General features: G+C 56.2%; 1 protein-coding gene and 2 long non-coding RNA genes across 3 annotated transcripts in view; 1 reads left to right on the top strand and 2 right to left on the bottom strand.

Annotated features, from left to right (window-relative positions):
- NOX5 (NADPH oxidase 5) overlaps positions 1 to 10,671 on the bottom strand; it is a 32,124-nt gene extending 21,453 nt beyond the window's left edge. The window contains exons 1-7 of the mRNA XM_008249804.5: positions 10,429 to 10,671; positions 7,329 to 7,452; positions 5,644 to 5,794; positions 3,204 to 3,414; positions 1,819 to 2,053; positions 1,057 to 1,210; positions 651 to 829 (exon numbers count right to left, since the gene is read on the bottom strand). Coding sequence (XP_008248026.2) covers positions 651 to 829; positions 1,057 to 1,210; positions 1,819 to 2,053; positions 3,204 to 3,414; positions 5,644 to 5,794; positions 7,329 to 7,452; positions 10,429 to 10,478 — 1,104 coding nt within the window. The 5' untranslated portion in view covers positions 10,479 to 10,671. The remainder of the gene's footprint in view (positions 1 to 650; positions 830 to 1,056; positions 1,211 to 1,818; positions 2,054 to 3,203; positions 3,415 to 5,643; positions 5,795 to 7,328; positions 7,453 to 10,428) is intronic.
- On the top strand, positions 2,096 to 4,237 carry LOC138844712 (uncharacterized). The gene is made up of 3 exons (XR_011380948.2): positions 2,096 to 2,328; positions 3,224 to 3,654; positions 3,838 to 4,237. It is a non-coding gene; the product is annotated as an uncharacterized LOC138844712 (long non-coding RNA).
- Positions 10,672 to 21,473: 10,802 nt separating the features above from the next.
- Positions 21,474 to 23,943, bottom strand: LOC149123162 (uncharacterized). The gene is made up of 3 exons (XR_016218559.1): positions 23,375 to 23,943; positions 21,872 to 22,053; positions 21,474 to 21,679 (listed from the first exon to the last, which is right to left on the bottom strand). It is a non-coding gene; the product is annotated as an uncharacterized LOC149123162 (long non-coding RNA).
- Between the last annotated feature and the right edge of the window lie 1,755 nt (positions 23,944 to 25,698).

Raw genomic sequence — 25,698 nt, 5'->3', positions numbered from 1 at the left:
GGGGCCTCGGGATGTTCTCTGCCTCTCTCAGCGTCGCACGAGGATGCGGATCCCTACACCCAAGGCTTGTTGCTGTGGCCTGTGGGCGTCTATTCCAGCTGTGGCCAGCTCAGTCCAGGAGACCGAGTCCCCAGGCCAAATCCGCCGGGACTGCCCACATCTTGACAACTGGAACTAACACGTTCAGGGCACCTGTGTGCTGGGTAGCTAGTTAGTGGCTTCATGCAGATTCTCTCACGAATTCTTAACGGAACTTCGAAGGCGGAGAATTACACTTTACAATTTCACAGGTGAGGAAATCGAAGCTCAGCAGAGCTGAGTGACCAGAAAGCAGGGCGGTGGGACTGGACCCCCGGGTGAGCCTGCGTTTCCCCTGCCTTGCCCTGTTTGGGTCCAACTGAAGCCGGTGAGGGCGAGATGTTGGCAAAAGGGCCGAATCTTCCATAGCAAACCATTTTCGCTTGGCAGATCTGAACCACAGCCCATTGGCTGGGAGCCCCCCCACCCCATCACATGCAAATAACATGCAGACCAGCCTGGGACCTTCTTGAGCTCTGGAGTAAGTTAAAGGGAAGGTGTGTGTGTGTTGGGAGGGGGACAGGGTGGGAGCTGGCAGGGGCAGGGCAGGGGCAGGGGCAGAGGCTGGGCACCTCAAAGTGGCCGCTCCTGCGGACGCAGGTGCTGGCACAGGCGACCATGAGCAGCAGTAGCAGCAGCAGGGCGACACCTGTCGGAGAGGCCAAGCCGTGCACCCAGCCGATGCCGGGCCTGGTGGTGAGCAGCAGCTCCCAGAACTGGAAAGGGCTGGCTCCAGAGTGAACTTGCAGCGCTGCAGACGACAAGCCCAGGTCTGCCCACATCGCCTTGCCTTTGGGACCCCGCCCCTATACCCATGAGACACGGGCACAGGTGAGGGCTTTGGCGCAGGGCGCCCGCCAAAAGGGCACCCCCCGCCCCGTGTCCCCTTAGGCTGGGGGCTGGATACTTGAGAGGACCAGGAGACATCCAGCCCCTGCCCCGCCCCACCCCGCCCCCAGCCCTCTCCAGACCACTCACCAAAGTTCACCACGTGGGCCACCGTGTGCACGAGGGACAGCCCGACCACCACGTAGCCCATGAGCTGGTGAAACTGGATGTTGCGGTCCAGGGGCAGGACCTGAGCCAGCCACGTGGCCCGCAGCCAGGTAAGGCAGCGCCTGAACATGAGCACCTGGTAGGCAGAGAAGCAGGGAGCCCAGCCTCTCTCTGTGCCCCATCCCCCCCCCCCCGCGCTGCCCGTGCCCTCCTGAGCCAGCTGCACCTCCTGAGTGGGCGTCTCACCCCCCAGCCCCACCCCGTATCCCCCCAGTCTGCACTGCTCCTTGAGGTCCAGCTGGGGTCTCTCTCGGGAATTCCGGGGGAGAAGAGAATGTGTGCGTTTTACTTTTCATGTCAACGCGGGAGCCACACGGAAGCTCGGCCTGATACTTAATGCCCGCGTTGATGTCACGTCCTCTTGGTCCACGGGCTGGGTGGGCAGGTGCCACGTGTCCTGCTCTAGGCGTCCCCTGGAGAAGTCCAGGGCAGTCGACAAGGGCTGTCCTACTTGATCATTGAAACAGGATCACGTTCTGCTTTAAGTTCAAGGCCTCTCTGCCCTGAGCCTGGGACGCGCAGTCAGCCACAGGAATGGCGGCTACAAGTCACTGGCCCCCTCTCCTGGCCTCCCCCTCCACCGAGAGGGCCGGCCCAGCTGATTTCCAGGTGTGGGTGTGGCTTTGCCAGGAACCCGCGCCTGTCCTGCTGCCCGTGCCCCTCCGTGTTCCCGCGGAGCCCTACCGCGATGAAGCTGCAGTCGAAGTTGAGGCACTGGCCGCAGCCCTTGGCCACCATGACGCTGGCGCCCAGGGTCCGGTGCGCGCTGGCCGCCAGCGCGAAGAGCAACACGTGGAGGCCCGCGTAGGCGGCCAGGCAGAGCAGCTGGCTGCGGTGGTTGTGCCAGTAGGCGGGGGTCAGCAGGCGTGGCCGGCGCGGGCGAGGCTGGGCGGCAGGCGGAGTCAGCCAGTGAGCGGCGCTGCGGGAGCGGGGGCGGGGCTCAGAGGGCGGGGTGGGGAGAGTGGGGAGCGGGGCACCTGTGCTGGGCACGGGGTGTGGGCTCTAAGAGAGTTCGAACCTGGAGACCTCCTCTCCGCTTTCTCCGGCCGACTATTTGGAGCCCCGTGGCAAGCGTGTGGGGTCACCAGGAAACAGAGAGGTCAGCGACTTGGCCACAGTCACATAGCCGGGGGATGGCCCCGCCACCTCGGCCATTTCTCAGTTTTAAAAAAGGACAGGCATTTGGCATAGCAGGTAAGACACTGCTTGGGAGCCCTGCGACTCACCTCACAGTGCCTGGGTTAGAATCCCAGCTATGCGTCCAGTCCAGGTGCCGAGCTGCACCTGGGAGGCGGCTAGGATGGCTGAAGTGCTTGGGCCCCTGCCACCCACGGCGGGGGGGGGGGGGGACCTGCATGGAGCTCCTGGCTCCCGGCTTTAGCCTGGCCCAGCCCCGGCTGTTGCCAGCATTTGGGGAGGAAACCAGCGCTCTCTCTCTCTCTCTCTCTCTCTCCCTGCCTTTCAAATTTAAAAACGAAGCTCTTTTTTTAAATTAAAAAAAAAAAAAAAAAAAGCCATGGGTGGGACGAGAGAATCTGAGGTGTGTTTTTGGCACAAGGAAGTTTACACCATAAAAGGAGCTGTAGACCCGGCACCGCAGTTTGGAGTCGGATAAACTTGAGGATGTCCTTACAATGCGACATGTGTGACCCTTGTTGCTTCTCCAGCTTATTGCCATGTCCTGGTCCGGGACGCGGCCCCAGGGGGCCTGGCCGCCCGCCCAGACGGCTGAATGACAGCTGTCTTCGTGCACTCCTAGGCTCGTTACCGTTAACTGTGATTGCCTTTTGTGAAATGTGCATTGCCACAGAACGCACTGGTGCTGCAGAACACGAGGGCAGACTGGTGCCCGCGGGAGAAAGGGAGCTCACAGACCGGCTGCGCTGGGAAGGGACTGGGGTGGAGGAGGGGCCTGGAGGGCACGGGCGGGGCCTGGGAGCACTGAGAGCGGGGTCTGGGGGCGGGGCCTAGGCGCACTGGGGCGGGGCCTGGAGGGGCGGGGCCCCTGTGCACTCCGGCCAGTCTCCGGACCCAGGGTAACCTCGCGGTGGGCCGAGAGCCCCCAGTACCTGATGGTGAGGTTCTCCAGGACCCCGGGGAAGCGCTGCAGCTCGTCCCGGAGCTCGTCGAAGGTGATGGCCCCGCTGCCGTCCCGGTCGGCCGACTGGAAGAGCGCCAGCGTGAGCTGGTCCAGCTTCTCGGCGGGCAGCGAGAGGGCGCTCTCGCGCAGGCACGACTGCAGCACGGTGCGCAGCTCGTCCACGTCGATGGAGCCGTTGCCTACCCAGGGCGCAGGGCGGAGGCCGGGCGCGCGTGAGCCCTCGCCGGCCCGCGCCCTGTGCCCACGCGCCCCACAGAGCGCCAGCTCCCGCACCGCCGGCTTTCCGCCAGCCACGTCCGGTCCGGGGACTCTCCTGCGCTCAGAACCGTGCATGGCTCCCTACTGCCCAGCACCAGTCTCCCCAGGCACGAGGAACCTGGGGCCTCACCGCAAGCCTATCTCCAGAATCCGCGCTGTCTGTAAGCACCACTGCGCTCCCTAGCCCAGCACCTGGAGCGCGCACTTGCCTGCTCTGGCCCGGAGGCTAAGGGGCCGTGTGCGCGTTGTGCGTGGGGTGGGGAGTGGCGCAAGCTGTCTGCCGCGTTGTCCCCAGAGAAGCCCCAGCCGAGTTGAACTTTGGGCCCATTTTTTTTTTCCCTTAGCGTATGAAAGATCTTCAAAAAGCCCATGGAAAATGTGCATTATGGGGCCGGCGCTATGGCAGAGCGGGTACAGCTTCCTCCTGCAGTGCTGGCATCCCATTTGGGCGCCGGTTCGAGTCCCGGCTGCTCCACTTCCCATTGAGCTCTCTGCTATGGCCTGGGAAAGCAGCAGAAGGTGACCCAAGTCCTTGGGCCCCTGCACCTGCATCGGAGATCCGGAAGAAGCTCCTGGCTTTGGATTGGTGCAGCTCCGGCTGTTGCAGCCAATTGGAACCAACGGATGGAAGACCTCTCTCTCTCTCTCTCTGTTTCTGCCTCTCTTTCTCTGTGTAACTCTGACTTTCAACTAAATAATAAATGAATCTTTTTTTAAAAAAGTGCATTATGAAAAAAACTATGCATGGATGGCAACTTTTTTGTTTTTTAACAAAACCCCCTATCTTTTAATTCCGCCTTCCCACGAGCCCGTTGAAGCAGTCTCACATTTTCATTCTTCAGGAGCCGCAGGCCTTGCGATAACCCAGCCTGCTTTCCCTGCAGACACACCCCGCTTCTGCCCCTCACTAAGCCCAAGGGTGGCTCTCAGACCTTCAGAGCCGCGAGCCTTGCTTTGCTCATCTGTAAAATGGGGATAGCCATTCCTCCCTTCCAGAATTGCTCAAGGCTAGTAGCTCGTCAGGAAGCTGCCGGTGCAGATCTGGAAGGAGGTAACTGCATAGAACCGGACATTCTGACTGCTGCTGTGATGGTCATTTGGGCCCACGCCAAAGCCTGTCACCCCGTGCAAGGTGGAGTCACCAGCATCACTCCCCCTCCTGTCCCCTCCCCCACCCTAGTCACAAGCAGCCACCGCCACAGGTCCCCGCCCTCACCCCAACGCCAGTCTCTTCCTGCCCTCCCGTCCTGATGCCCTCTTGTCCTCACAGCTTCCTTCTCTCCTTGGCCAATTCCAGACCCACAGTCCTCCTTCTCGGTCCCTCTGTCCTATTCCACTAGCCCTACACATATCCCATCCCTGGGTGAACCCAGCGCAGGGCAGCTGCGTGAACATTGCGGAGAAAAAGCACCCGGAAGAGCAGCACTGCGCTGATGCCTGATTTCAGCACGATCTTAACTCGCCCTACCGTCACCTCTCGCTGCCCCAGGAAGGCTGCTCCCCTGCTCTCTGCAAGAGCCACTGCCTGTCTCACGCCCACCCCCACCTTGCCTGACTCCCGGACAACACCGCGGCCACTGGAGAGGAATTTCCTGTGGGTCCTGCCCACATCCACAGACCTTTCACCCACCTGGCCTGCCCTTGCTCCCCACCTCTGCGCTCCAGGAGGCCACGCCTCCACATGAGGTCATCGCTAGTCCCCAGGGGTGACCGAAGCCAGGTGGTCAGAAGGCAATCAGTGATGAGAGTCCCCTGGGGTCTGAGGAAGACATCCAGGAAGCAGACAAGGTCTACACCACCCATGGAGTGGAGCCGTGTGGGTTACCTGGGGAGTGGTTCCAGGAACCAGGTGTGCTTAGATGGGGGCAGGCGGGCTTGGGAGCCAGAGAAGCCTTGGCCCAGGACCGCGGATCTCTACAGAGAACCTGAGATTTCCTAGACTGTAAATCCAGCCCTGTGACTCCCGTGCTGGGTGCTCTTTGAGGGTTCCCCGCTGCTCATGGGGCTAAGACTCTAAGACAGGGTCTCTGTGGCCCTGCCCTGGCTGGCCCTGGACCTGGCTGCTCCACTTCCCATTCAGCTTCCTGCTAATGGCTGGGAGGCCCCGGCCCTCACCCCACCCCCAACCCAGGCGCCGGAGGAGCGCTCACCATCGACATCGTACACCTGGAAAAGGAACTTGAGTTTGTCCATAGGGCTCCCATGGATGAGCAGGGTCAGCGCCTCCTGCAGCTTCTGGAGGGTGATGGTGCCGCTCTTGTCCGAGTCGAACAGGGCAAAGAATCGCTCCGCAAAGAAGGACTGCGGGCAGGAAGGGTGGGCACAGGCACAGATGTGATGGCCGGGCTTGCCACTGTCTTTGCCTGACTGCAGGATCAAGGCACACACAGGGGGCAGCGGCATCCTACAGGGCTCTGAGCACCCAGAGGAAGAGCTGTGCCGGGCCCCGCAGTGAGGTGGGGGTTGGCTGGGGCCCCAGGCATGTGAGCACCTGTGCACGCCATCACCCCCATCAGCCTTGCCGTTCAGAACTCTGGGGGGCCGGGAGGGAGTCAGAGGGAGGGTCCCCTGCAGGCTCCTCACAGGCCCTGTCTCATGGGGGAAGGACTTTAGCGTAGATTCTACTTGTCTATCTGAGGCTTGAGGCTGCTTCCAGCCAGCATGGAGGTGCTCACTTGTTGGTTCCACAGCCGTGGGCTGTGCAGCTCCTGCTTGCAGGCCTGAGATCAGAGGTTGGAAACACAGACCTGCATGGCTTGGGTGGGGATCCCAGAGGTGCCCAAGCCTGGGGGGCTTCCTGGAGGGGGTGGCAGGGAGGAGCCTATAGGGCTGTATTGGCTGACACCCCAGATTTCTTCTTCTTCCTCTGCAACCCTTGGGTACCACTGCTGTCACTCAGTCCTCCAGAGGGGCCGTTCTACAGCCCCCTGTTTGGGTGGGGGTGCAGAATGGGCCACCTTCCCTCCTCACATGTGCTGGGAGAGGCACATCTCTGGTCCCCACAGGCCAAGGTGCTTCAGCTCCACAGGTGCCATGCAAGTGCTCATTGGCTGACCCCTATGGGGCACACGGGCCACCCTGACACACACACCTCCAGCCCCATGCCAGTCCAGGAGAGAGTTTGGTGCTCTGAGATCACCCCACCACCTCTGCTGACATCACCCACCAACTGTGTGGGTGTACAGGCTGTGAAGGGGGCGGGCAGAGGGCTGGGGATGGCGGGGTTCTGCACACAGGGCTTCCACACTGGCGTAAGGCAGCACCAGCTCTGTCCAGGAGGCTCACAGGGATTGTGAGAGATTCCACGAACTACTGATTTCCAGCCTCGGTGGGCTTTGGAAGACCCCAAGGGGGGTCACAGCTACTGGGGGGTGGGAGGGCACCGGGAGCAGCCTTGCTTACAGGTGGGGGACCCTGAAGGACCCCCGGAGCTGCCTCCCTTCCTTGTGAGGCTGTTCTGAGAACCGGGAACTGGATACAATATGACTGCAGGGCGAGCTGCCACTCAGAACGCTCAGCTCCCAGGTCGGACGGAGCGCCTGGGTCAAGTCCCAGCTCCGCTTGGACTGCAGCTTCCTGCTCCTGCACCTTGGGGGCAGCCGATGATGGCTCACGGCCTTGGATCCTTGCCACCTGTGTGGGCGGCCCGGCTGGAGTTCCTGGCCCCCGCCAACTGTTTCAGCCATTTGGGGAGTAAATTAGTGGGTGGGAGATTCAGTCTCTCTCTTTCTCTCTGCCTTCCAAATAACACACACAGCACACACACACACACACACACACACACACACACACACACACACACACGCAGGGCGCCCTCTGCTGGGCCAGCACTCGCCTCTTTCACGTTCAGAGCCGCCTTGAATTCCTGCAAGCTGATCTCCCGGTCCTCTCCCGCAATGGCCTCAAACTGGTGCGTCACCCATCGCAGCCACTTGGTGTCCTCCTGGGCAGACAGGGTGCTGGAGACAAAGGAGGTGGGGTTGGGGCTCAGCCTCTGCCCCGCCCCCACAGCTCCTCCTCCTCTTCTCCACCCTGGGGCTCCTCTAGGGCCCCCACCCCTGACCCTCCAGCCTCCCTGCCCACTCAGCAAGGACACCCTAGTTCTTCTTGGCGCCTCTGCCCCACCTGCCACACACTTCTCCTCAGACACTCCGACTCGGGTGATGGATTGGGGCTTTCTGGGTGCCTGAACACCTGCACCTTCAGGGCAGGCTGGGGAGTCCCCTCCCTTCCAATATTGCCGTGGGCTGGGCGACTGAGGTCCTGGCTTGGGGACTTCAGAGCCTGGGCCTGGAAGTGTGGATCTGAGCAGCACGCGCAGAGCTGCAGGTTGAACCCAGGCCTTCAGAAACGCTCAGACATGTTGGGGGGAGGGGCGAGCTTTCCAGAGCACCCCGGCCTGCTGGGGGACCCTGTGCCATCATCCGGGTTCCCTGTTTCTCTCCTGATCTCTTCTTAGGAAGGTATTTTATGCTGTATATGCAGTGTGTGTGTGTGTGTGTGTGTGTGTGTGTGTGATATGACAGTCTTCAAATAGCTCATGTAAAATGGAATTAAAAATAAGTTCTTTTTGCTGTCAAGTGTTTGAAATCCATGTATGGGAGAGGTCTTCAAAAATATTCCTGAAAAATGATTACTATGAAAAACTGCATGAATTTCAAAATATTTTTGCACCAAAACAAACATGCCACATAATTCCATTGTTCCATGAACATTCTGATGTATCCTTGAGTGTGCTTTGGTGCCTGTATCCGCACCTATTTTGCATGCTTTCACGTGTGTGATGTATGTACACACTCGGGGGGCGTGGAAGAGTCCATGGATGGCAGAGTTGAAAGATAGGGCGGGGTGTTGCAGGGCGGGGGTTAAGCTGCTGCTTGGGTCTCCTGCTTCCCACGTAGACATCAGTTCAAGTCCCGGCTGCTCCACTTCCGATCCAACTCCCTGCTAATGCACCTGGGCAGCAACAGAAGGTGGCCCAAGTGTTTGGGTTCCTGCCGCCCACATGGGAGACCCTGGCTTCTGGCTTTGGCCTGGCCAGCAGATGAAATCTCTCTCTCTCTCTCTCTCTCTCTCTCTCTCTGCCTTTCAAATAATTTTTTTAAAGTAAATCTTTTTTTTTAACTTTAAAAAGGCAAGTCATGTGCATTTCTGTGAACTTGCCAATGAGCTGTGGGACGTGTATCCCACTGCTGCATCCGGGCCGTGTGCACCTGCTCAGTCTCCTCTTGTACTGACCAGCCTGCGAGAGCTCAGCTTGTGGAGCTGCTGTGACCACGCGCAGCCCCCAGTCTAGCACACGGCCCGCAGGAGTCCCGTCCATCCTCCACCTCTTTTCACACCTGTGAACTCACTCTACCTCCCAGTCAGCAAAGCGCTCAGGGCCCCCATATCCCAGAGGGCACGTGGAGAGGAGGTAGCCCCCCAGAGCCCCACCGTGACTTGTGGCACAGCCATGCACTGGGCCCCGGAGTCCTGGGCATGTGCTGGGCTATGGGCAGCTCCTCCCTGGAAATGGGGGCCAGGGTGGGACCTGAAAGCCTGCGCCCGAAGTGGCGGGAGCTGTGCCAATGCCAGGCTAGCCTCCCGCCCACTCAGGCCCCTTTCGCACTGCCTGCGGTGGGGCCTTGGCCTTCCTGTGTGCCAAGCTCCTCATCCTCAGTATACCCGCCCCTTTGGTCTTTGGAGCAGCCTGGCGGGGCAGGCGCCACTATGGTTATGGTGATATCCCTGCTGGGCCAGCACAGAGAGGTGCCACAGCTTGCAAAAGTGGGAGGGGCTTCCAGCCAGACCTCCCACTCCTGGTGCGCCAGCCAGGGAGCCCCCTTTGAAATGTGGCTGCCCTGAGCTTCCTGGATGACACCAGCCTGGCTGCAGCCCCGCCCAGCAACTCCGCTGACACCTTTGCTGATGGGGTGGCCTCCACAGCCACCAAGCCTGGGGTGCGTGCTCCTGAAGTCCCTGAGCTGATGCTGGTTTCCCACCACTGGCCCCAGGACCCTTGCACCTCCGTCTGATTTCGAGGTACCTTCCAGCTGCTTTGAGGCAGCCCTCCGCAGCCCCCAAAGGCGCCCTCCCACAGGGGAATGGCCCCCAAGCAGTGAGCATGCCTGGCAGAAGCAGGAGAGCTTATGCAATGAGCATTCTCTCCACATGGGATAGGGCCCAGGGGTCTGCACCACAGACACGTGTGTGGGTGGTCCGGGCCCAGCCCTGGAGAAGCGCCACCCTGAGTGTTAAACAGCCCCTGTTTATTTCACCTCCTGCGGTGCCTGGGGCAGGCAGGGCAGAGAGCAGAGAGGACTCTGGGGCACAGGCCCGTGCAGGGGTGGCCGAGGGTGGCTGGGATTGGGTAGCTGTTGTTTGTCCCCTGCTTTTTAAACAAGAAGGGTGGCAGCCCCCCTGGAATGGGAAGGGACCAGCAGAGACCAGGACAGCCAGAGCGGGCAGGTGGCGAGAGCGGGGGGTGGGGTGGGGTGGAGAAAAGGAGTCAGGGAAGCAGAGGAAAGAGAGCAGGACCTGCAGATTTCAGGGCAACAAGACATCTGCGTGCTCAGCGGGGCCGGAATCCACGCAGGGGCAGCCTTGCCCTGCAGCAGCCCCCGACCACCCTGCCAGCAGCCCCACAACGGGGGCCTGAGCCAGGGTGGGAAGTGCCACTGGGAGGCCCAGGTCAGAAGCGGGGGTGGGTGCACTGCTCTTGGGCTGACACGGCCAATGCCTTATATCACAGATGAGAAAACAGGCCCAGAGATGGCGAATGACTTGTCCAAGACGGCACGGCACGCCAGTAACAGAGCAAGAGCGGAACTCAGGTCTCCGAGACTTGTGCCCACCGCTGACACCGTCACACTCTGTAAATTCACAGAGGCAATGAGTTCGGCCATTGCTCCTTCCTCCCCGCAGTGGAGAGGCCCGGGGGGGGGGGCACTCACCTTCTGCCGCCCTGGGGACCTGGTTGGGCAGGGTCTCCTGGTGAGCTCATCGCGCCTCTGGAGCACACATCCGAGCAAGGCGACCGTCAGCCCCGCAGCCTGCGTGGTGAGGCCGCCTCTCCCAGCTCCTCCCAGTCCTGACTTTCCTAAAGACCTGCTCGCACTCAGGGCCGCTCTGTGATCCAAGTGCTGGCTGGTGGCTGACTTGGTCCAGAGAAATTCCAGCCAGGAGGTCTGGTGCAGGGGTGGGGCTGGGCTTTTATTGGAAGGATGTTGGCTGCGGTCCATCTGCTGGGTCGGTGCCTTCCACTTTCCCTCCCTCATCAAAACCCCATGCATGCAGCCCAGGGGCCTGGGGGGTGGGGTCTAGGAAAGCACCGTGGAAAAATCACCAGCAGCCGGGGCAGGCCCTGCTAGGAGAGTAATCAGCAGTGGGGGATTTGGTCCATAACCCATAATATCGATGACCAGCAAAATGAACTCTTGCGCTTTCATCCTGCCTGGGCTGAGCCTTTCCACACCTAGCACAGCCTGGGGCAGGGGTGGGGAGTGGGGTTCACTGTCAGCATTCTGCAGATGAGGAAGAAGAAGCCTGGAGGCTAGTGACAATGGCAGGTGTCTCAGCAGGCCCCCTGTTAAACTGATCCTGGAGACCGTGCCACCCAGGGAGCTAAATTCTGGCCCAATGTGCTGTGTTGGGACACCCACAGGCAAGGTTCCCAGCCCACAGATCCTGGGATCTACAGGCTCTTAAAAAAAGAAAGAGACAGAGACGGGGCCGACGCTGTGACGCAATGGGTTAATGCCCTGGCCTGAAGTGCCAGCATTCCATATAGGTGCTTGTTTGAGACCTGGCTGCTCCACTTCCGATTCAGCTCTCTGCTATGGCCTGGGAAAGCAGTAGGAGATGGCCCAAGTCCTTGGGCCCCTGCACCTGTGTGGGAGACCCAGAAGAAGCTCCTGGCTCCTGGCTTCAGATCAGCTCAGCTCCAGCCATTGTGGCCAATTGGGGAGTGAACCAGGAGATGGAAGACCTCTCTCTCTCTCTGCCTCTCTGTGGCTCTGGCTTTCAAATGAATAAATAAATCTTAAAAAAGAAATAAAGGAAGGAAGGAAGGAAGGAAGGAAGGAAGGAAGGAAGGAAGGAAGGAAGGAAGGAAGGAAGGGAGGAAGGAAGGAAGGAAGGAAGAAAACCTCAGGCTGATAACCCCGGGCAGCTGGTGGAGATCAGGCCCTCCTAGGGTGCTGTTGCGCTGTCTCTGGCTGTGTGATTTTGATTCACAAGGGCACTTCAGTGAGTTCATGTAAACAGTTTCTGCAATCCAGGCAGAGCTTTCCATAGCATGCGTGTCCTGTGAATGGTCAGCACACCCTGCAAATGTGCGACTTCAATTTTTTCCTTTTTGTGCCAGAATGAACTTATCTCTTCATTCCGCCTGCCATGGGCTTTCGGAACTGCCCCAGATATATTTTGTGGTTTTTAGCCTCCAATCCTGGTTCTGAACTCCCCCCACCGAGGCAGCTCAGAGAAACCAGTTCTCCCGGAGGCAGATCTTGGAGACTCGGATCTTCCCCTGCCTGCTTGTCCTGGAGCTGCTTGCGGACGCTCCCTGGCCTGTCTTGTCCCCAGCAGATCAATAGATCCTGAGTCGGGGGAGGCTCTGCCCTGTGCCCGGGTGGGAGGACCCTGCACAGAGCAGACCTGGCCGCTTTCCCCACTCAATCTGCTACCATAGGTCCCCCTCCTCTGTCCAGTCCCATTTCTACACAGTTGGCCAGACTTCTCCAACACTTGTGCAATGAAGTCTTCAGAAAAAGCTCCAAAGGACAGGGTTCGGAGAGCTTCCGGATACCTGAGTATGGGGGGGGGGCGTGGTGCACCTGCGCAGGGCGTGGCAACTGGGCGTCCCCCCAACCCATGTATCTCTTCATCTGTGTCTTTTGTAATATCTCTCATTTATTTTATTTTATCTATTTGAAAGGCAGCGTGACAGAGAGAGAGAGGGAGAGACAGAGAGAGAGAGGTCATCCCATCTGCTGGTTCACTCCTCAAATGGCTGTCACAGCTGGGCTGGGCAGCCAAAGCCAGAGCCAGGAACTCCATCCGGGTCTCCCATGTGGGTGCAGGGGCCCAAGGACTGCTTTCCCAGACGCATTAGCAGGGAGCTGCATTGGAAGTGGGGCAGCCAGGCCTCCAACTGGTGCTTTATGATAAAACGCTGGTGTCCAGAGGTGGCTTCACTCACCGCACAACGCTGGTCCCTGTACTGTTTGCTATGATACACTGGGAGCCTGTTTCCCTGAGTTCTGTGAGCTGCTCCAGCAACTGCATCAAACCTGCCGATGGGGTTGCGGGAAGCCCAACGTGCAACCCGCTGGAAGGCGCAGATCAAGCAACCCCAGGAGCTTGCAATGGTGACTGACCGAGCTCTCCACCTGCGGCCCCTGAGGGCGCCCGCAGGCACACAGAACAGAATTCAGTTAGAGGACACCCAGCTGGGCTCAGAGGCAGCCCGGGGTTGCCTGCTTGCAGAGGGAGAGAACCCCTCGTGCCTTTAGGATCACAGAGGCGCTCAGTGTTGTGAGTCCAAACACAGGAGGAGCCTGAGGTTCAGCTTCTGTTAATTTCCAAAATCAGGGCCAGAATTCATTGCCACCTGGTTTTGAAGCAGAGTGGTAGCAGTGACTCCCTTCTGTGTGGCCCGCGGTGGGGCTCCTTCCAGGAGCTGCCTGGTGGCCGCGGCTCAGGACCCCTGCCCCTGCGCGGCTGCCACGCGACCCCACCTCCCCTCCCCCTCCCCCCAAGCCCAGTTGCTGCTCACTTGGGCCGCCCCGGGCCAGGCAGGGGGACGGTCTGCAGAACTGCTCCACCTCCTGGCGGCCTCTGGAAACGCGCCCGCCCCCACCGGCTGGTGGTCCAGCTACTGGGGGGCCAGATGTGGCAGGCAGACCACGTGGGGCGCTCTTCCGTGGCGCGGACTGTGACGACAGCATTTTGGGGGGCCCATTTCAGGATCCTGGGTGAGGCTTCCCTGATCTTCCTGATAGTAGAGTCGGAAAGAACGTCAAGGTCATCCACATCACCGATCTTCTTAAGCACCTGTCTACCTCCCCACCCCTTCCCTAACAGCGCCTGGTGGTCCATGCCTCCCACCAGGGGTGCTCACTTGCTTGTGATGCAGCAACCTGTGGGGGGCTACTTCCGCTGTTCGAATTGTCCTGCTCGTACTGGAGAGGAGAGAGAAGGAGAAACACCCTCCACTGAATGATTCCAGGAGCAATGATTGCACTGTGACACACAGTGGGGCTGCTGCCTCTGTTGAGCGCGTGCGCTGGGCAGTCCGGCCGCTGAGGAGGGTTCAGCAGAGGGCGTGGGGGTGGCGTCTGCGGAGGAGGCGCCCCCCCCCCCAGTTTTGCAGACTCAAGATGGCTCTGGTCCCTTTTGGGTGCTCTGGGGTCTTGATTTTGGGGGGCTCCGGGGAGCGCCCCTGCACTGAGAGATGCTTTCCAAAATGACACAAGTTATGAGAGTGGGGGGAGGGATGTCCTCACCTAGGGGCTGGGCAGGGCAGGCTGGGGGGACCCTCCCCGGGGAGTAACTGCGGGAAACTGGGCAGCGGGGAGCAGAAGATGGGCCCAAATGCTGACGCCACTTCCGCCACACCCACCAGCGGAGTTCAGAGCCTAAGGAGCTGTCCTGTGGGACTTCTGGTTCAATCAAACTCGGTTCACTCTCAGAGCGCTTTTAAAGCTAAAAAGACCGGCTGCTCACAAAAACAGACGTCTCTGTTCACCCGAGTTGAGCAGAAATGCTCACGAGCGAGTCAGAGCAAAGCGAAGGGCTTGCTGCTGTCTGGTCCAGAGGCCAGGGCCGTCTTCTAGGGAGGCTTGGGCGGGGCCCTGCCCTTGGCAGAGAGCTGACCAGAGTGGGCGGGACAGTGGTTTACGGTCTGCACTTTGAGGCAGAGGAGAAGTTGGCACAGCCTCTTAAAGGAGAGCCGGGCCAGACCAACTGTTGCTTGGTGACCGGACCCACCATATCCTGGGGTCTTCAAGGACCTGAAGCCGCCAACGGGGCCAGTGGTTCACGGGGGCCTAGGAAACTGGGTGGCCGACCCTAGAAAGCTTCTAGAAGAGGGCTGAGCATGGACACACACACAGTTACCATTCAAGTTGAGCCGACAACCTGGCATTCCAAAAATCCTTCAACGAGGGGCTGGCACTGTGGTGTAGTAGGTTAAGTATCTGCCTGTGGCGCCAGCATCCCATATGGGCGCCGGTTTGAGTCCTGGTTGCTCCACTTCCCATCCAGCTCTCTGCTGTGGCCTGGGAAAGCAATGGAAGATGGCCCAAGTCCTTGGGCCCCTGTACCCACGTGGGAGACCTGGAGGAAGCTCCTGACTCCTGGCTTCAGATCGGCCCAGCTGCAGCCATTGTGGCCAGTTGGGGAGTGAACCAGTGGATGGAAGACCTCTCTCTGTGTGTCTCTCTCTCTCCCTCTCTCAGTCTGTAGCTCTGCCTCTCGAGTAAATAAATAAATCTAAAAAAATCCTTCAACAGGAAAAACAAGGCTTTGGAGATAGCCATGAAACTAACCAGAGGGAGAATAATTCACATTGTAAGAAGTGAAAATAACAAAATCTCTAAATATAATTAGAATCTTTAAAGGACAAAATGATAGAAAAGCATGCATAAAAATATGAACTTAAAAAAATAAAAATGAACATAAATGAAGTGAAATAAGCCAGTCATGGAAGATTAGGATTTCACTAAGACGAGGCAGCTGCGGCGGTCAGCCTAAACAGGAAGCAGAATGGTAGCGGCCAGCGAGGGGACAGTGGGCAGTGAGTGTGTGAAGGGTGCTCAGGTTCAGTTCTACACAAGGGAAAGAGTTCTGGAGACGCTGGTGCTGATGGCTGCACAATAGTGGGAAACACATCGCTGCCACGGAATTGTTGTACTCTGCCAAGTGGTCAAGACCGGAAATTGTATGTTATGTATGGATTTCACCACACACACACACACACACACACACACACACAACTGGCCAGGGGCCGGCATCCCATATCGGAGCACTGACTCGAGTCCAAGCTGCTCCACTTCTGATCCAGCTCCCTGCTAATGCACCCTGGAAAGCAGCAGCAGATGGCCCAGGTGCTGGAGTCCCTGCCACCCATGTCAGAGACCCGGATGGAGTTCTAGGCTCCTGGCTTTAGCTTGGCCCAGCCCTGGCTGTTGCAGCCATTTGAGGAGTGAAACAATGGATTGGAAGATCCCTCTCTCTCTCTTTCTCTCTATCATTCTGACTTTCAAAAATAAATAAATCTTTATAAAGAAATTAGACCACAGGGGGCAGAAATGAAACTGACCCCACTTGGCTTGAAGAAAATGCACTTAGAGATCATGGAGAAAAGTAGGGTTATTAGCATTTGATTTGACAATGTCAAATAAATAGGATAACTCAGTAATCATTACTCAACAGTAGCCGATTTTTAGGCTAGAAATAGTTGAAGAGAGAATGAGAGCTTCCTAAGATAGTATTGAGTAGTTCAACGGAAATGATTTTGTCACTTCTTTCTCATTTTCCAACACGCGTTAAGCGTTTTTCCATGTTATTAAATATGGACATGTCAAACTGTAGTTATCTCGGCTTCCACGTTTGGACACGCGATTTCCTTGCCTTTGTTCCGCTGCCCTAAACGACCGTGTGAGCAATCGTGTGATCGAATCCCTGTCCAAGTTTCCAGTGATTTCTCTAGACTGGGGACACGAGGGGGATCAGAGGGGGATCACGAAGCCCTAGAAGTACGAAGTCTCCAGTGTCATCGATGTTGCCCAGCAGCTTCTCCCAGATCTCAGCGGCTGTCTCTCCCCTCCCTGCCTTAGGAGAGCGCCTGTTTCCCCAGACATCTGGTACTAACAGGCGTTATCTTTGAAAATGTTTGTCCCCTGACACAAAACTGATCACAGCAGGAAACCAGCATTGTGGAAGGAAAAGTCGTGAACGCCTCTCATTCTCATCCCTTGGATGAAATGGGGGTGCATTAGCCGTGTCCCCACTGTGTTGTTGCTGTGGTTTGGAACACAGAACTTTCATGTCCTGTTTTCACTCCAGCCCGACAGCATGGGTCACTGGTGTCTTCCTTGCTGGCTGTAGAGTAGGGACATTGCTATGGCCACTTTCATCTGATAACACACGTCAGGAAAGACAGATGACCCCTGAAACAATACAGACCCACAGTGGGGAAGAGGAGGGGCATCCTGCCACTTGTGCCCGGAGCCACATCCCCTCCCCGACCCGGGAATCTTGAAATTCCTCCCTTGCCTCCTGCACCATTTCCTGCTGCTTCGTTGGATCCTTCTTTCTCCAGCTGTTACCCAATCCCCCTTTTCCTTAACAAAACTTCCTTTTTTTTTGAGAGAGAGAGAGAGAGAGATGATCTGTCTATAGCATCTTGTTTTTTTAGATTTATTTATTGATTTGAAAGGCAGAGTCACAGAGAGGCACAGGCAGAGAGAGAGGTCTTCCATCCGCTGGTTCACTCCTCAGATGGCTGCAATGGCCAGAGCTGGGTTGATTTGAAACCAGGAGCCGGGAGCCTCCTCCAGGTCTCCCATGCAGGTGCAGGGGCCCAAGGACTTGGGCCATCTTCTACAGCTTTACCAGGCCACAGCAGAGAGGTGGATGTGAAGTGGAACAGCCGGGTCTTGAACCAGTGCTCATATGGGATGCCGACACTGCAAGCGGTGGCTTTACCCACTACACCATGGCGCCAGACCCAACAAAACTTCTTGAGAGAGTTGTCAATACGTGGTCTTCATTTCAACATTTCCTATTCTGTTGTTGTTGGGAACTCATTCCAATCCAATTTCTCTCCCCAAAAGAAAGGTTTCTGGATAAGATTACCCATAACCTCCTCCTGCCCAATCCCAGGGTCCTTCTCAGTCCACAGCAGCACTGGGTAAATGTCTGTGCTCGCTCCTTCTTGAACCATGGCCTTTGCTAGACCCCAGGGCCCCAGACCCTCTCCAGGTCTCCCTGCTAACTCCCTGTTCTTTAATCCGACCTTTGAAAGTTGGGCCCCGTCTTCCCCTGTCTTGTCTTTTCTAACTCAGACCAGCTGCCTTGTTGCGCTCACCTAGCCTCATGGTTTTCTACATCCTGGCCCAGAACAGTTTTACTCCAGAGAGTCACATGGCTAATGCCCTCACCTCCTTCAAGCTTTTACTTCTATCACCTTCTCATGAAGTCTAGGCTGAGCTCCCTGGTTTAAAATTGGGTCTTGAGCCTGGTGTTGTGGCGCTGTCATTCACGATGCCGGCATCCCATCTTGGAGTCCAATTTGAGTCTCAGCTGCTCCGCTTCTGATCCAGCTCCTTGCTAATGCACCTTGGAAGACAACGGATGGCCCAGTACTTATGCTCCTGCACCCACGTGGGAGACCCAGATGGATGTCCTGGCCCCTAGCTTTAGCCTGGTCCAGCCCTGCCTCTTCAAAGTGTCACAGGAATAAATCAGTGGATGGAAGATCTCTGTCTCTCCCCCTCTCTCTGTTGCTCTGCTTTTTAAATAAATAAATTTTTAAAAAGAATTATTTAAAAAAATTGTATCTCTCCCCTTCCTAAATTACTGACCCCATTTCTCTGGCCACCCTTATCTTCCCGCATCGTGGGTCTTTTTCTAACTTCCTGGGTAAGGTGCTCACCGCTGTGGTTACTGGCTTCTGCCTGCCTCCCCTCCCCACTGGAGTGTAAGTTCCATGGAGGCAGGAACTCATGTCTTCTGTTTGCCGGAGGATCTCAGCAGAGAGGAGGGTTGCTGGCCTGCAGCGGTCACAGTCAGTGCTGGGTGAGTGTGGTGGGCTGGCGCTGCCTTGCTGGCCCCACAGAGCAATGCCTGCTACTCTCAGCCATTCCTGCCTGCTAGCTCCCTGCAGGACCTGGCCCACCCCTCCCCAGGACCCAGGGCCTTATCTGCTCCCCGGGGAATTGGCCCTGGCTTCCTGCCCCAGCCGTGGAGTGAGAGCAGGCACAGGCACTGACAGAGTTGCAGGCATCAGCTCCCATTCCAGGCGGGAGGGTGGAGACAGCTCATCCTCAGAGGCTTCACAACCAAGGTGGTGCCCCTGAGGTCAAACAAGCAGCCACAAAAATGTGCTAGCGCAGTTTTCCTGCAGATGGAATGAGTTTATCCTGATGTGATTGGAATGTGACCAAGCTCCCTCGGTCCCACCCCTGTAGGGTTGAAATTCTCAGGCAAATTCTATGATCGATCATTTGGAGCCAGTTCATAACACTGCAGGGTGGGGCTAGCGCTGTGGCCAGCACAGTGCCGGCATCCCATGTGGGCGGCAGTTCAAGTCCTGGCTGCTCCACTTCCAATCCAACTCTCTGCTATGGCCTGGAAAAGCCGTGGAAGATGGCCCAAGTCCTTGGGCCCCTGTACCCATGTGGGAGACCCGGAAGAAGCTCCTGGCTCCTGGCTTCAGATCGGTCCAACCCTAGCTGTTGCAGCCATCTGGGGAGTGAAGCAGCAGATGGAAGACCTCTCTCTCTTTCGGGTCCCTTTGTCTCTCCTCCTCTTTCTGTAACTCTGCCTTTCAAATAAATAAATAAATCTTTGAAAACAAAGCATTGCAGGGGATGCTGTGTGCACCAGCTTTGCTCACTTTCTGATTACACCCTGGGATGCTGGGATCTGTCTTCCAGGGGCTTGGCCTGCAGTGGCCACCTGCCAGCATAGCTGCTGTGGTTCTTTTCTGTTTCCTGGGCCCCAGGGCATGCTCCTGAGCTCTGTGGACCACACATCGCATCTGCCTCCGGGGCTGAGTGCTGAGTGCCTATGAGGCAGCACCCAGGTGCAAGGTGGTTGTGCAAGTGCATCCCAGGAAGTCCCCACGAGACCCCAATGGGGCAGCCATGCTAAGGCGCACTGTGCTGGGGGCAAACAGCAGGAGGGTAAGCCGGCACCTCAGCTCAGAGCAAGCTGAGAGCAGGGCCGGGAGCGCAGAGCTGTGCTGCCCTGGCACCTGCCGGGTCTCCCTTCTCTCTGCACAGAGATGCCTCTGCGTGGTGCCTTCGTGACCGCTCACCCCTCAGGCCCAGCAGAAGTCCACCTCCTCCTGGAGGCCTTCCCTGCTGCTCCCAGCCCCGAGTCACTGTATGTCCCTGTGGCCCTCACTGTCTGCATCGCCAATTTGTCCTGACACACTTTTTAAAAAAAGATTTATTTATTTATTTGAAAGTCAGAGTTACAGAGAGAGAGAAGGAGAGTCAGAGAGAGAGATCTTCCATCTGCTGATTCAATCCCCAGTTGGCCACCACGGCCAGAGCTGGGCAGAATGAAGCCAGGAGCCAGGAGCTTCCTCTGGGTCTCCCACACAGGTGCAGGGGCCCAAGCACTTGAGCCATCCTCTACTGCCTTCCCAGGCCACAGCAGAGAGCTGGATTGGAAGTGGAGCATCTAGGACTTGAACCAGCACCCATATGGGATGCTGGCACTGCAGGCGATGGCTTTACCCACTATGCCACAGTGCCAGGCCCCTGACACACTTTCTTGAACTATCTCATGTCTTTGCTTTTCCAGGTAAGTTGGTCTTTGGGTTGTCATGAACCTCTTCTGTGTGTTCTGTTTCCCTGTTAGTGGCGATGGGTGGTCGATTCTTGTCTTCACGCAAGAAAGGCACGGGAGAGGGAGAGTCCCCCCGTTCCTCAGCCCCTGGTCTCCTCCATTAGAATGGTTTTAATGTACAGATCATAGTGTCTTTGATTACAGAGCTGCCTGCCCACACCCCAGACACACATACACATATATACACATACACACAGAACACATGTACACATACATACACCATACACACATATACACATACAGAACACATATACACAGAACACATATACACACACACACATACATATCTATACACGCACAGAACACATGCACACATACATACATATGTACACATACACACAGAGAACACATGCACATACACACATACACACAGAGAACACATATACACAGAACACATACATATCCATATACATACATAAATACATACACAGAACACATACACACACACATACACACATACACATACATGCACAGAGAGAACACATGCACAAACACACATGCACGCAGAGAACACACACATGCATACACACATACGTACACATATGCACAAACACATGCACAAAACACACATGCACAAAACACACATACATACACATACACAGAACACGTGCATACACATATATGTACACATATACACATACACACAACATACCCACAGAACACATGCACACATACATTCACACATACACATACATACACAGAGAGAACACATGCACAAACACACATGCACACAGAGAACACACATATGCATACACATATGCACACATACACACAAGGCATACACACAAACACACGCACAGAACACACATGCATACATACATACACACAAGACATACACAGAACACATATGCATACACACATGTACACGTATACACATACACACAGCATACATACACACACATACATACCCATAAATACACAGAGAACACATACATACACAGAACACACATGGTACATGCATACATACACATATACACATACACACAAACACATGCATACATGCATACACATACATACACACAGAGAACACATACACACAGAGCACATACACAGAACACACACATGCATGCACACATACATACACACAGAACATATGCACACATGCATACACATACGCACACAGAGAGCATATACCACATACACACAGAACACACATGATACACACATGTACACACATACACACAACACATACACAGAACATGTGCGCACATATACATACATACACACAGAGAACACATATACAGACATATACACCCAGAACACATACACAGAACGCACACATGCATACACACATACATACACATATACACACATACGCACAACACATACACACACAAAACACATGGTGGGTACTGTGCTGCCTCTGCTTTCACCACCTACTTAGAAGATGATTCTGCGTCAACATTGTTTTTTAAGATTTTATTTATTTATCTGAGAGGCAGAGCTACATACAAAGAGTGAGAGTGAGAAAGAGAGAGAGATCTTCCATCATTGGTTCACTCCCCATTTGGCCAGAATGGCTAGAACTGGGCAGATCTGAAGTCAGGAGCTTCTTCCAGGTCTCTTACATAGGTGCAGACACCCAAGCATTTGGAACATCTTCTGGGCCATAGCAGAGAGCTGGATGGGAAGAGAGCAGCTGGGACACGAACCAGTGTCATATGGGACGCCGACGCCGCAGGTGGAGGCTTAGCCCGCTCTGCCACAGCGCCGGCCCTCTTCATCAGCTTACTCAGCCAGCATCTTATTCTTCAACAGCACAAGTGCCCCATTTCTGGGCCCCTTTCAATGAAATCAATTGGATGCACATACCTTGGGAATGAACACCACCTTCCACACAGCCGAAGTGTCACAGTGTCTCTGTGTTTCCTTTCGATGGGCGCTTACTCCAGGTGCGTGACTGTGGAATACGCCCTCCGCGCGTGTTATGAAGGTCTGTGTCAGCGGCAGGTCCTGACGACAGCTGAGCCCTTGCCAAGGGCTGAGAATCAGGGCTGGGCAGCAAACCGAGAGAGGAAGCGTGGGGAGCTCTCTCGTGGCAATGGGATGGTCCCGCACCCCGACCGTGGTGGTGGTGGTGATGACACAAGCTGCACCACTTCCAAACCGACATATCCCTCCACACGCGCACACACACAAGCACAGGCAGGGCTGGTGAAGGCTGACCGAGTCTGTGGCACTGTTCCAACGGAACTTTCTAGACTTGATCGTGTGTGCGTGCTCACGTGTGTGCACCCATGTGTGTGTGTGCATGCCCTGTGCGAGTGCACATGTGCATACGTGTGTGTGTGTATGTTCATGTCAGGGTGATGGCAGGCATGCAGCCAGGGCCTAAAGAGTGTGGGGAGCAACTGGGAGCAACCCGGACTAGACTAAGTTACTGGAATTAAGACTTATTCTATGCATCTGCTCTCCCACAATATGGCGCTGGGAGAGGAGGAAACAGCTTCTACACAGCTGCCTCCAGTTCAACCAATAAACAGCAGGACCTGCTCCTGATTGGAGGAGAGCAGCGTACTCGGCGTGTGGGCAGCCGAGTTGGGATTGGCGGAAGAGGACTATAAAGGAGGAGAGAGACAACATGCACCAGGAACATCTAAGAGGAACATCTAAGGGGAACACCTGTGCAGCCCCCGAGAGAGCCGGCCGGCGGTGTGCCGCTCCCCCGCGGAAGTGGGGAATGTGGCAGGGGGAACCGCCCTTCCACGGAGGTGGGAGGGACGGCAGCCAACCCGGGAAGAACCAGCAGCAAACCCGGGGAGGGCCGAGCAGACGAAAGAACAACGCAGAATCCTGTGTCGTTCCTCCACGAAGAGGGGGAGCGACATAATGGTGCCGTGACTCGGATATGAAGCCTAGGCAGGGTTTAGTGTCGTTCCTCCATGAAGAGGGGGAGCGACAAAGAGCGTGTGCACTGACGTGTCCAGGACGCGTTTCCAAGTCCTTGCCCCTTGCACCCTCTGAAGAAAAGGTCTGTTATCAGGATCTCATCCCCCGTCCCCACCCCACATCCTTGACTGACAGCAGAGTCAGCCAACAGCAGGCTGCATTACTCCTCCTGGGAGGGTCTCTGCTCACCAGGGAGTGGCTGCTTCTCTCTCTCTCTCTCTCTCTCTCTCCCCCTTGTCTTGCTCCCCTATCACGTGCGCATCCTGTGGGGACTGCGACGGAGCCCTTGCACTCGGGTGACAACACGGTGCACCCCAACTGTGGAGCAGAGTTTAGGTGAAGGCCCTCAGAGACAAGCAAGAAGTGGACGGGCTCCTTCTTGGCCTCTTGAGGTTGAGCTTTCCTGGACAGGGGTGACCAACTCACCTTGTCTGGCCCAGCACCCAAAGTCCCAAGTCCTGGGAAAGCCCTGGGTCCAGGGCAAACCAGGGCGGATGGGCCCCCACTAGGACGATGGTGGTTCCCGGGTCCCAAGGCACCTGCCAGTGGCCTCGCCTTGCTATTCCCCGGGGAACTGGTCCCACTAGCAAATTTGCCCTTTGCACCAGCAGCTGCTTCAAGTTCTTGCAGTTTCGGGCAGACGCCTGCCAGCAGAAGCCATTCGGAGGGTCACCAAGGGACTGGAAATCAAGCTTGCGGATGACGCATGAGATCAGAAAGGAAATCACAGGCAGGACCCCCGCAGGAGGCGACAGTGGCGACCGGAGCCTGTCGCTCCCCCTCTTCGTGGAGGAACGAAACAGGACCCTGCGCTGTTCTTTTGTCTGCTCGGCCCTCCCCGGGTTTGCTGCTGGTTCTTCCCGGGTTGGCTACCGTCCCTTCCACCTCCGTGGAAGGGCGGTTCCCCCTGCCACTTTCCCCACTTCCGCAGGGGAGCAGCACACCGCCGGCCGGCTCTCTCGGGGGCTGCACAGGTGTTCCTTCAGATAGATGTTCCTGGTGCATGTTGTCTCTCTCCTCCTTTATAGTCCTTTTCCACCAATCCCAACTCTGCTACCCACACGCCGAGTACGCTGCTCTCCTCCAATCAGGAGCAGGTCCTGCTGTTTATTGGTTGAACTGGAGGCAGCTGTGTAGAAGCTGTTTCCTCCTCTCCCAGTGCCATATTGTGGGAGAGCAGATGCATAGAATAAGTCTTAATTCGAGTAACAGTCTAGTCTGAGTTGCTCCCCACAGGAGCCTCCAGGAGGTGAGAGGCAACGCGGTGTTAATAAAGCAAGACGTGGACTCCCATGGCTTCAGCTGGCAAGATCATGGCGCAGCCTGCGTGTCTCAGGCTGCTGATGAGACACTAGGGAGGCAGCATGCTGCTACGGTAAGATCTGGGATGCCAGGAGGTCTCGTTCTCTGGGGAAAACTCGCCGTCTCCTGCCCCTCGGCCATCATCCTCATCATCCCCAGTCCCTCATCTTAAATGACACCATGGCCGTGGCTTGTCCTAGCTGCAAAGCTTCGTACACCCGTGTGCCCCTGCCCCTTGTCCCTGAAGTAAAAACATAACTGCTGAACTATGCACTGCTCGGCTTCCTAGGAAAAGGCAGGAACGCTGGGATAAAGTCAAGGGCGGGAGGCCAGCATCAGGCTGAACTTTGCTGGCGGCCAGCAAATGATAAACTTCTGAACTTCCTGTCATTAAACTTCACACAAATTGATTAGACACCTGCTACGTGCCACACCCTGAAGACTCAGAAATCAGTAAAACACACATCAGAGCTGCGAAAACCTCCCTCTCCGAGGGGAGCAGAAATAAGACGGATCCGGGGTGGGCTGCAGTTTAAGATCTCACTTGGGATGCCCACGGCGTCCCAAACTGGAGAGCCTGGGTTCAAGTCCCAGCTTTGGTTCTGGTTCCAGCTTTCTGTTAATGCAGACTTGGAGAGGTAGCAGTGATGGCTCGACTAGTTGGGGTCCCTGCCACCCAGGTAGGAGACTTGGGGTCCTGTTTTGACCTTTGACACCTTTGACTGCATTCCCAGGGTGGGTCAAAGTTCTAAATTTAGTCCTTGGACCCTGAGATGTCCAGGTAGGCCCCTGGAGACCCTCGGACATACATCGCTCAACTTAGAAAGATGAGAGCTAATCAGGTTTAGATTGCGTGGAGAGCATTGTCAAGTTCTAAGAAGATGTTAAACTTTAAGTTCCACTTCTATAGGTTTGCTGTGGATACAGACGAGGTGTTACATAGCCCGAGGGTCCTGGCGAGATGTTACCAATCATGACTACTGTCTCACCATGAAGCATGGGGTCCCAGCATGACTGAGACTGCCCCTCCCATCCCGCCTGGAGGCCGAGGGCACCGAAGTTTCAGGACTCTCTCCAGCTGCTTTATAAAATGTGGTACACAATTGCCGAGCTGCTATCAGCAATTTAGCCATGGAAATTGTAAGTCTCTTGTCATTCATGTTCTGATTCTTTTCCAGAAACATTCACAATCTGACTTACGGAAAAGACGCTAACAAATAGTCTCTTTTTTTTAAAAAAAAAAAAAGAGATTTATTTTATTTTTGAAAGGCAGAGTTATGGAGAGGCAGAGAGAGAGAGAGAGCGCGCGCACTTCTATCCACTGGTTCATTTCCTAAATGGTTACAATGGCCAGGGCTGGGCTTGCCCAAAGCCAGGAGCCAGGCGCTTCCTCCGGGTCTCTCATACGGAGAGAACACCTGGATGAAACACTTGGACCATCTTCCTCT

The sequence above is a fragment of the Oryctolagus cuniculus genome, chromosome 12 (genome assembly GCF_051225735.1).
Source record: "Oryctolagus cuniculus isolate XC-2025 breed Fujian yellow rabbit chromosome 12, ASM5122573v1, whole genome shotgun sequence".
In the NCBI taxonomy this organism is placed as follows: Eukaryota; Metazoa; Chordata; class Mammalia; order Lagomorpha; family Leporidae; genus Oryctolagus; species Oryctolagus cuniculus.
The sequence above is the reverse complement of the archived record's forward strand: the minus strand, read 5'-3'. Positions and strand labels throughout refer to the sequence as shown.